Source organism: Eupeodes corollae, chromosome 1 (assembly GCF_945859685.1).
Source record: "Eupeodes corollae chromosome 1, idEupCoro1.1, whole genome shotgun sequence".
Classification (NCBI taxonomy): domain Eukaryota; kingdom Metazoa; phylum Arthropoda; class Insecta; order Diptera; family Syrphidae; genus Eupeodes; species Eupeodes corollae.
In genome coordinates, this window is record NC_079147.1 from 129,297,926 (window position 1) to 129,310,168 (window position 12,243).

Consider the following 12,243-nt stretch of genomic DNA (forward strand, 5'->3'; position numbering starts at 1 on the left):
ATAAGTTATTACAGTTTCTCTTACTTCTTACGTAATAGATCCAGTACTTCGTCATGCACTGCTATTTTTATGAACAGCCATTTATTTAAAACATGGTTTTTACTGTGACAAAGCTAACGGTAAAAAATCGATAATACTTAAAGCACGAGTTCAATACGTCTGCTATGCAATGTTTCAGTTGGACCCGCCCACGATGCAATGTTTTATATTGTGTGCAGGTATGCAGTCGTTCAGCCGAGTGGTGGTGATGACGAAGATGAGAGGTGTGGTGAGAGTTGATATAGAGAGAAAAAACTTTAGAAGATGAACCACTATGTGTCAACGAACTGTAGCTGGATCGCAAGAACTATCAGTTGGTGGATTAAGATCTACGTACGAGTATATTACTGTTGATGTTTACAGCTTATATTTTTTTTAGACAAGAAGAAGCCGAGGTTTCGTTATGCAAGTAAAAAGATATATTATTCATTCCCAAAATCAAAATTGTAAATTAAAGTTCGGAAAATAAAAAGACAAATCGTATTATAGAAATAATAAATATTTAATTTTTAATTTTGTAGTTTGAAAGGAAAGTAACACTGTTACTTCTGCTTCTGTGTTTTTTTTTTTCTTATACGAATTACCGCCGGCAACTTAAAAATTTGACTCCGCATCAACTGGACTGCTGAGAATGCATTCTATTTTGTCTAAGGTTAAGCTAATTGTCCTTGCGGCTAACACTGGAAAACCTAAAGATAGTCCATCAAGTTATAGGCCTATAAGTCTTCTAACAATATTAGTAAACTTTTTGAAAAGGTGTTAAAGAACCGACGGAAGAAGCATATATCCATTTGAACAATTCGGAATAAGACCAGGTCAATCCACCTCCCACTAAGTCCTTAAGCCTAGTACATACTTGTGAACCATCTCGTGAACCCATACAAATTTCAGTTTTTGGTTCACCCGTGAACTTGTTCGTGAAGCTGAGTGGAGAACAAAGTGGAGAGTTTTCGTTCACGGGCAATTCACGTGCAAAATGTACGGGAACTGTTGGTGAAGCTTTGACATTTGGTTTCCGCATTTTAAAGTTTGTGGCTGCTTGCGCGATGTTCAAAAAATTTAAATTGGTGTCATATGAAATAGAATACCTATTTGAAGATTCAACTGATGAAGTTGACGATGTTCACAACGTGTACTCACAAGTGTGTACCAGTGAGCAATGTCAAAAATTCACTTTCTCCACTGGCGAACGTTCACTTCACGAGCAAGTATGTACTAGGCTTTAGAATTAAAAAATATGTCAAAAACAATCTTGTTTTTAAAAATTGGACGGGTCTAGTTCTGTTAGACATAGAAAAAGCCTTTGACGCTGTTTGGCATGATGAGCTCATCTTTAGACTAATTTTGTGGAATTTTCCACGATTTCTTATCCAAATTACTATGAATTTTTTGAAAAACTGATAGTTTTTTGTTAGTACTGGACTTGCGAAATCTTCTTTATTTGATATTTCATTTGGCGTTCCTCAAGGATCTGTTTTGGGTCCCATTCTTTTTAACGTTTTCTTATCCGATCTTTCTAGGCTTAAAAATACTGAAATTACCATGTTCGCGGACGGCACTGCCCTTTTTGCATCAAATATTTTTGCTCAAGACGCAGCTAACTACTTACAGTGTTCACTTGTTAAAAGTCTTAGTTACTTAAATAATAAATAAATAAGTGGAAAATTAACGTTAGTGCCGAACAATGCTAAGCTATTTGGTTCAAACGACGCAGAAAACAATGTTTTCTCCCTCAAACAACACTCAATATTAATGCAACCAATATCGTATGGTCCGAAAATTGTAAATATCTTGGCATTAAACTTGATTAAAACTCACTTTTTAAACTCAATCCATAAAACGAATTTATTAATTAGAATTCTGTATTCGTTTATCAATAGAAAGTCTCGTCTAAGCAAACATAATAAAATATTAAATTATAAAAGTTCTCACTTAGGGAGCACCAGTGTGGGTCGATTGTGCTGAGATTCACATTAAAAAATTGCAGACTTGTCAAAATAAAGTCCTTGAACTAATACTAACTTTGTCTCGTTGCTATTCTACTATAAGACTCCACAAAAGAGATTATGTCAACTTTATTAAATATACTCTTTACAAATTACAAGACAACTTTTTCGAGACAAAACTTAAAATAAAAAAGTCATTTCCTAATAATTTTGGGTTTATGTGCAATACTAGTTTTTAGGTTTAATATGAGCGTTTTTTTCTTGTAGTGTTTTCCCTTAAATACATTTATTTATCATTTTTTCTTTTCCTAAAATCTCGTTATAAATTTGTTATTTATATTAAAGTTGTAAATAAATTTTGTTTTTTCTAAATCTCTTAAATTGTTTGTCAAATTTAAAATAATATAAAAAATCTGATAAAAGAAAGGAACCTGTTAGCTTTGTTTTTTTATTTCATTTATGGTTTTTTTCAGTTCGGAAAAAATTATATTTTGTATTGGTTTGTCAAATGTTTCCAACATATTGTGGCCATTTTCATTATAAGGCTTAATTTGGAAAAGTAAGACCGCAGCCCATGCGAAACAAGCCGTTCCCTAAAACTCCTACTATTGCAAAGAGGTTTTTAATTTTGTTCAAAACAGAAACCGTAATTAAGGTTATAAATAAATTCATTTAAGTATTAGGAAACTCCCTCGGTTATATTTGTCTATTGTTCTTCAAAGCGAATGACCAGCTCAATAGAGGATTACAATAGTCATCTCAGCGGGAAATTATTAAAACATGGTAATTTTTTCTAATTTGTTGACAATAATTACTCTTGAAGGATTTGTCAATTCCTCGCAAGAGGCAGTACCCGCGAAAATTAATTTTTTGAATTAAGGTAAGGGATTGAACCCAAGACCAATTGAATGACAGTCCAACGCACTAACCATCATGCCACTTTTACAACAATTAAATATGCATAAGGAAAATTGGACAAGAAAATCGTATCCATTAAAGATTTCCTTAAGGGGGTATTCTGGTCTAGAAATTAAAAAAAATCGATTTTTTTTTCTTTTCATATTTTCATAGTTTAACTATTTAAGAATATGTCTACTAGAGGATTTTCCCAAATTCAAATTATTTTCGGAGAAATAAGTATTTTGCTGAGTAGCCATCCAAATCGGTTGGGCTGCAACTAATAGAACAAAAGACATAATGGGGTACTTTAAACGCGTTTTTCTCAGAACTGTCTTTTTGAATCTGATACCCACGATTTCTCAGGTTCTGCCGAACCGATTTACTTGAAATTTTAAGAAAGTCTTCTTTAGGGACTTGTCTACGTCCGGAACTACGGCCATCCCCAAATTTTTATTTTTACTATTTTTAACAAATCGAAGAATGTTCAAAAAAATGGTAAATTTTTTGTATTTTTCTTTAGACAGCCGCCATTTTGTAAAAAAAAATGTTTGTAACTTTTCCGTAGTTCCAGACATTGCGACATTATTGTAGATTAATAATCTTTTTTAGTTTTTGATTTCAGATTTCTAGGAGAGCTAAAATCGTGGGTATGGTCACGCACCAAATTTTTGAGACGCACTACTCTATCAGCTGATAACTAACGGAATTTTTATTTTTTTTTTACTTTTTTATTTTTTTTGTATGCTTCTAATGTGAATAAATAATGTATAAAAAAATTGATGGTAAAATTGTAGCTTGCTTTTTTCTACAGCACTTCAAAAATTACATAAAATTCATGTCTCTAGACCAGAATACCCCCTTAATCAAATGACAAATGATCAAACAACCAAGTGACTAAAATATCAAGTATTCTAGAACTCGGTTAAGCGGATGAAACTGGAGAAGTCGAGGACCAAGAAGAATCGAGTTTTGAATGTGATGCTCTGATTCTTTGCGTGATTTGCTGCCAGAATATTCATTTCATTCTCCTTCAGCCGTGTAATCATTTTAAATTATAGTTAAATTGTTATACACAGCTGTCGGAGAATTATATGAAAAATAATAATCCCATCCTCTGTTCAATTTGCCGACTTACCACTATGCATTCACCAAATCGAAATGTATCTTATTAAATATACACTGAATTGAATCGCTATTGCAAGGTGGAACTAGCTAAACACTCCTTATTTCGCTAATTTTTGCTTAAATAAGATCAAATTACGGTATCGCAATGGCTGTTGCATCTTCTGGCATTGCGGCAACTTTATTGGATGGAGGCAGAACGAGCTGTTCAGTATTTAAACTACCACTAAATATTCAAAATAACCCAGACGCTGCCGCAGAGTGCAATATAAAAAACAATCATCCATGGCCAAAGTGCTTAAACAGGGTAAAATTATCATGTGGACAACATGATAACAACAGGACATTAAAATATAAAAACAGCGACAGACTATTTAGCGGCACTCAGGTTATTTCAGGCAAACACTTCCCATACGCTGATGAAATCAACCAATTATCGCCACTGTGGCGTAATGTTGAAAAGGTACAACCAAAAGAAAATATGCGTGTTTAAGCCCTTCAAGATCCATCCGCTGAAACATTCTCAAAACAAATGATATAGGCCACAGAAAAGTTACTACAGATGAAACTGGATGCATACAATTACCGGTCGATTTCTGCACGATTATTGATTCACAAGACACTCCCATTGGCCACATAATTCCCGATGAAGACAGACAATATACAAACCATGAGTGGGTGGAAGAAAGAGCAATTCTAGCAACACATGTGGATGCCAATATGTCATTTATTTATTTATTTAATCCGTTAATTATCTAACGTTAATATAAACTTATAGCTATTTACATAATTTTTAATTTAAAATTTTAATTAATATAGAAATAAATAAATACTATAACAAATTAAAAAATCTTTCTTTAAATTGTTTACTTTTAACATTGTCATTAACAGATGAAATTAAATTATAAAATTTATTGAAGACTGAAATCAATTGCTTTAAAGGGCTATTCATACCATAGTTAGTTCTGCTAAAGTTCGGACATAAAGGTATCTGTCTTCTTATGCTAGTTGGGCTATAGCTAAAATTTAGACAATTCAGAGCTGTTTCGGATATAATAGAACCATTAATTAATTTTAAAATAAAACAAAATTGGAGATATTGTCTATGTTGTGAAAGTGTAGGGAGCTTTATTAGCAAAAGTCTCTGAGAATAAGGAGGTGGTGTAAATATTTGGGAAAACGGAAGAAAACGAAGACAAAAACGCATAAATCTTTTTTGGATACTTTCAAGTCTGTCAATATGGACTGAATAGTATGGTGCCCATATAACACAGCCGTATTCAAGTATTGGCCTTACAAATGATACATAAAGAAGTTTTAAGACGTATGGGTCACGAAAGTCACGAGAAAAACGTTTAACAAAACCTAGAATTTTGTTAGCTTTTTTAACTATAGAGTTATAATGGTCACAGAACGTTAATTTACTGTCAAGAATAACACCTAAATCAGAGAAAACGGAAAGCTTACAAAGGGAGGAAGAATCTAATAAATAGTTATAATCTATAATTGTTTTTTTGCGTGTAAAACACATAGTTTTACATTTGTCAATATTCAATAAAAGTCGGTTTGTATTGCACCATTCCCTAAAACTATGAAGATCTTCTTGAAGCTGTGAGCAGTCATTAATTGAACTAATAGATTTGAAAATTTTAATGTCATCAGCGTATATTAAAACGGAGGAGTTTTTTATAACGGATGTTAGGTCATTTATATATAAGATAAATAATAAAGGACCTAAATGGCTACCCTGTGGAAAACCAGAGTTGACGTAAAATTGGGCGGAGAATTCATTTCTGAATATAACGCTATAACTTCTGTTCTTGAGATAAGACGCGATCCACGTCAAGAATTTGTCGTTATACCCTAAGGCCTTAAGTTTATGGACTAAAGTCTTGTGACTTGTCATAAGGCCAAATTCTCAAATATAAGAGAGGTAACATTCTCTTAATCTCATCTGCACAACATGACATGACTGAACGTTGCCTTTGGATGAAGTTTAAGCAGCGAAGCAGTTAGTCGTTCAGAGAAGTTTGCCCACCACACATGAATTAATATTTTGTATTATACATACAATCACTGAATTAAATCAATATTGAATTATAAGTAAATAAAGTAGTTGTTTGCGCTTATTTACAACATTTGGCGACGAGTATTTTATAAGCAGAACAAGACAGTTGAGGCTCTTCTAGTCAATCAAAAGCAATGGATGGAGGGACAGATTAAAAAGGAAGGTAATTTTTCAGGTAGTATGAGCGTAACGGCCATACCACCAATCCATCAATTCGAGAAAAGTAGGCAATAGTGGGACACATATTTGAAGCAGCTTGAACAGCATTTCACAGCATATGGTGTTCGATGGTATAACGGAAAAGCTAACGGAGCATTTTAAACGGAATGTATATATACTTGCAGCTAGGTTTGAATGTTTGCCGAATGGGTAGCTGAGCTTAGAGGGTTAGCTCGAAATTGCCAGTATGTATGTCCAAATGCAAGCTGCAAGAAGGAATTTGTAGATAACCTTCTGAGGGATACAATTATCATTAACAAACGCCCCTTGATACCGTTCGTTCATCTGCGCCACAAAAACTAAATCAATCCTTAGAAGAAGTTCTTTTAACAGTTAATCAAATCATTGTAATGAAAAAAGAAAAATCTAATACACAGCCATCACCAGCAGCAGAGGTATTACAGGTTCAAGCCAATGAAGGGCGGCGGCGTAACGGATCATTTAGCCCGGGGGCACATAAGGTTAACTGGAAGAAGCTCCTATCAATGAAATCTTGCCAAAGTTGTGGCAAGACTCACAACATTGAAAACTGCAAGTTTCGGGATGCGTGATCGCACAACATAAGGGCTATATCAGTATCAACGCCTGCCATTTGAGGATTCGAGTGCACTGGCTATTTTCCAGCGGCTACGAGAACAGGTAATTGGTGATATTCCGAATTGTGTAAATAACCTAGATGATATAGTAGTATTAGGGACAACTGAAGATGACCATTTCAATTCATTGAAAGACGTTTTCAAACGATTGCATGAAAAAGGCCTTGTTTGCAACAAAGATAAATGTTTCTTTTTCCAACGTAAGATAAATTATTTAGGTCATACTGTAAGTAACTCTGGTATAAGTCCATCCGAAGCGAATTTCAGTGCCATTGAATTGCTCTCAAGACCTTGTAATCTTAAGGAACTTCAAGCTTTTCTTGGCAAAATTAATTATTATAATCAATTTATTAAGAATTTTTTTCAAACAGCAGCCTCATTGAATAGATAACGACATTAAAATGTGCCATGTGTTTGGGGTGAACAACAAGAGCATGTTTTTAAAACTTTAAAGTCCCAGTTAGTAGATGCCACATTGCTCACATATTTTAATGAGGATCTACCCATTATCCTAGCCACAGACGCCTCTTCCCACGGAATCGGAGCCCTTATATCAGACCAACACCCTGATGGTTCAGATATTCCGATAGCACACGTATCCAAAACGTTAAACAACCATCAGAAACGTTACAGCCAAATATAAAAAGAGGCTCTCTCTATTATTTATGGCATTAAGAAGTTCATTCAATACCTTTACGGTCGCCGATTCATTTTATACAAAAATTTGGCTGTGCTAACAGCTCAGCGGCTGCAACGCCCTATTCCTTATGGTTTACCGTTTCGATATACAATGCAAACCAACAAATCAGCATGGAAACGCAATGAACATTCTATTCAAATTTTCAAAATTAACTACATGAATTTCCAGTAGATTCCAAACGAATAGCCCACTTTACGCGTATAGAGCCTGTATTGAAAAAAGTTCAGAATTTTGTTAACAACGGCTGGCCGGAACATCTCTGCAATGAAGATAAGGCTTTGAAGCTTTATTTTGACTGCCGGTTCTCGTTACTCATGGAAGACAATGTTCTTCTTCTTCAAACCGAATCAGCTTGAGTTATCATCCCGTCAGCGCTACAGACCAAGATTTTATATTTATTGCACAGTTGTTATTGGGGTACTACACGAATGAAACAGCTTTCTAGAAGGTATTGTTGGTGACCCACGATAGATAAGTGCAACACACCTACAAAAACATGGCAACGAATACCCTTGGACTTTGCAGGCCCATTTCTTGGAGACATGTGGATGACACGCGTGGATGCATATTCCAAGTTTCCATTTATCGTTAAAATGCACTGCATCACCTCTAACGCTACCATAACAGCCCTAAAAGGAATATTTCTCCCCGAAACCATTGTCACGACAACGGACGACAATTTGTGTTCAACAAATTTTTAGAATTTTGTAAACAAAACGGAATTAAACATTTAACTTCTGCTCCATTTCATCCAGCTTCCAATGGAGTAGCAAAGCGTTTTGTTAGGACGTTCAAAACAACATTAAAAAAAGCTATTGCGGGAGGAGAAGACAAAAACTCCGCTTTGCTCAACCTTCTCAGCACTTTTAGATCTACTCCATCACGATTTTAGGGAAATCGGCAGCAGAGATTCTCGACGGGTGGCCACCAAAGGTTACTCTACCATTGATGCTCCCAACCACACAGAGGAAAAGTATTAAAGTTGGAGGTCGTTTCAATATTTGCAAAACATTATGCACGTGGCCCAAGCTGGGTTTGTGGTTTGATTCAAAAAAACATAAGACGTATGATGTATCTTGTGTCAACACCATTTGGATCTTGGCGGCGACACCAGAATCAGTTGAGACCCCGAAACCAATAAGCTACTAGTACTGATAGGTGCATAAACGATGACAAACTTATACGAGTCAAATGCGATCAGGCAAGTGTGAAATCAAGTAATGCTAATAATAGTTCTCGTCATATTTCTAGACCATTGGAAAATCTGCAAAACAGCACCGCTAGTAATCCTATGGCCCAGTCAGAACATTCTCCTTAGACACCTACTTTGAGACGATCGAGAAGGACCAGAAAGCCAGTGGTCCGGTTCCAGATAACTCATTGATGTCTTAATTAACTGGAGAGGGAATGTAGTAATGCATACCCTATTCTAGATATAAGAGGTTGATCTCTTGTTAATCTCATCTAAACAATATGACATGACTGACCGTTGCCTTTGGATGAAGTCGTTCAGAAAAGTTTGCCCAACACACATCAATTACCTAATTGCTTACGCTTGTTCTTAATCTTTTATTTTATACATACATACATAGAATAACTGAATTAAAGCAATAATGAATTATAAGTACATAAAGTAGTTGTTTGCGCTTATTTACAACAGTTAAAAAAAATTAATACGATATATATAAACACGAGTAAACTTTAAAAAAAGGATATATGGCTCAAAATCACCAAGATGCAGTTAAATGCCTTAAATATTGACTTAATTGAAAAAAGAAATGAATAAAATACTAAAACTGACCTGTTGTGTGTGTCCATCAAACAATATAATTTATTAAGAAGGTGAATTTCAAATGAAATCAGTATACACGCGTAGAAAATCATTTCGAGAACGCGTCCTAATTTACAATCTTCAACAACAAGTCTAAAATATAATTAAAAAATTGAAGGTATCTAACGCCGGTCATTACTCAATGCACCGTATTTTTTATACAAAATTTAGTTTTAGGGAGGATACCAAAAGATTATTTATTTTTAGCTATAAAAATGCATAGTTTGTCTCATACTGCACAAGTCATTTCAGTAAAATTGATAATCGATCAAAAATAATTTTAAGTGAATGCAGTCGTTCGGTGTCAAACGTCAGTCGTCAAATAAATTATGTCTTAATGTTAAGTACTTTTCTATTCATTATTCGTACAGCGTACATCAATAGTCCGTCATTCCGTGAACGTATTTATTACATTTAAATATCGATGAAATTCTATTTTACGACTCGAAATAACAAAGGAACTTCAAATATGTTTCTATTGACAAAGTCAGATTATTTGAAATCGTCATTTGTTGAACGGTCATTTCGTAATAGTTCCCGGACATGATTTGACGTATTTTCCTTGTAGAAGATTTTATATGTCATTATTGCTTATTTAATATAGATACATAATATACCCATATTATAAATCAGATCTTAAGCTATGTGCTTTGTTTTGTTCCTGTTGATTTTATCAAACTTAGAAAAACCTTTCCGAATTGATGGTTTATGTAAGATATTTTATACTAAAAATATTTCGAATAATGTATATAATTCTGTACGCTACCCTTTCAAAATTTATTAATATACAAAGTTTAAAACAGTATAAGCTAAAAGTCATCATTTTAGCTTATAATTTTTTGTCATAAAACCAATTTTGAAATTTGCAACCTTGGTGATTTTAAGCCGTATTTATTTATTTATTTATTCATCAATATGAGATTTAAAAATCTACAATTAGACTACTAGATAAATATTAACATGTTTACAATTTATTGAATAAACTTAAACAAACTTAATACTTAAAATATAATTAATATCAGAAGTATAAAAAAATTAAATATAAATAAAAATATATAATTAATTCGTTCATACATATGATCAAAATATAAAATCAATTAAAATGAAAATACAATAATAGTTTACTTTTCAATACAATTTAAAATTAAGTTTGTTTCTTTGACACAGCGGGTTATAGGTTCATTTTTCGCGTAATTAACTCTGTATACATCTTCTCGAAACAAACAACGTATTCGAAGTTGTCGCGATGGAGCATACAAATTTATTAAAGACGACAAAAAAGAGCATTTGATATGGTACGATAAAATGTCACTTTTAAATCACAGAAAACATTTTACGTCTATTTTCAAGTGATTGAATACCTAAAAGTTGGCATCTAGTTTTGTACGGTGGAGTTTCGATGTTCCACTCAAATTTTTGAATAATGAATCTTGTAAATTTTTTTTGGACCATTTCAATTCTTTTAGATTGAATGTTATTAAAAGGGTTCCAGATAAAACAACACTATTCCAAGATTGGTCTTACATATGAGGTAAAAAGCGATTTTAGAGTATAAGGGTACAATACATACATATGTGTTCTATAAAACGGCATATTAAAACATTTTTAAACGAAAATTCTATGCCTAAAAATTAAATAAAAAAACAAAACTGGTGTGGCGATTAAAAAAAAAACTAAAAAATGAAGGTTCTGTTGATTAATCAAGTAGCATTTAAATTTTTGAAGATAAAGGTTTTTTGGAGGTATATTTTTAAATATTAAATTATAGGTACTATTTTAAACAGACTCTTAAAACTTGCTGGTCTCCTACATCCCTGACAACAGTACCTGCTTGCACACAGGAATAGTTGAGAATTGTAAGTCACTAGTTCTCAACGGATTGTTGAGCCACTTATTTTATTCATTTACATATATTCAAAATGATTATCATTAGTACTGTATTTATACAATTTGATTAAATTTGTACACACTATTGTAATTACCAGATTTACCACAATTAAAAAACCTTATTTTTATGTCTACCGTTTTCGTGTTGTTTTTCTCATCAAAATAGTTTATATTTTAAATTTAATAGTAAATTCTCTATGTACTTACGTTATATAACAGTCTGTGTTGCATGCCCTGTATTGAGTTCGAGGTTTTTTTGAAGAATCGCAAAAAGGTGGGGCCACTTTGAGGTCTGACACCAAGTTTATGCATTCTGCAGTTCGAAAGGAAGACCCTTGACATAGAGCATCACATGAGCTCCAATCTTTCATTCTCCATTGATAAGGTTCCATTTTATATCGCTTTTCGGCAGTATATGAGTACGATAAAAGAATGGCATCATTTTTCATAGATTCTAAGTTGAGCGAAATTATCTAAAGTATAATTGTTAAAATGGAGTAAAACAAAAGGACAAAAATCGTACTTGAACTATCAAATCCTTTTTTAATTTTCTGGAGTATGTGGTATTGACCTTTTCGATGACGTTATTGGATCCATTGTATTCAAAAGGTACTCCAGCGTAAAAGAAAACATGTCTGTATACATTGATCACTCTTTCACCATTTAAAAGCGATTCTTTATCGGAACTGCGCAGAACTATAAATGTTGAACGTTATTTAAAGTAGACTTGTGGGTATCGTGTCTAACTCACCAATATAGTTTTGTGTATGGTACTCAGGTTGGGTTATTAATATATTTGAAGATCCTGCAAGAGTTTATTTGTTGTTATTTAAGTATTCAACACTTTTTAAATTATTTGTATAAAAAAAAAAAAACATAGTGGTGCGTATAGTTTTTGAGTGCGATTATTACAATATTATAACCGATATTCGGTT

General features: G+C 33.2%; 1 protein-coding gene across 6 annotated transcripts in view; it reads right to left on the bottom strand.

The window, feature by feature from the left end:
• LOC129953659 (A disintegrin and metalloproteinase with thrombospondin motifs 9) overlaps positions 1-12,243 on the bottom strand; it is a 161,069-nt gene that overhangs the window by 51,143 nt on the left and 97,683 nt on the right. For all 6 annotated transcript variants that reach the window (XM_056066985.1, XM_056066984.1, XM_056066987.1 and 3 more), the window contains exons 16-18: positions 12,060-12,113; positions 11,832-12,004; positions 11,516-11,781 (exon numbers count right to left, since the gene is read on the bottom strand). In XM_056066985.1, the coding sequence (XP_055922960.1) occupies positions 11,516-11,781; positions 11,832-12,004; positions 12,060-12,113 (493 nt within the window). The remainder of the gene's footprint in view (positions 1-11,515; positions 11,782-11,831; positions 12,005-12,059; positions 12,114-12,243) is intronic.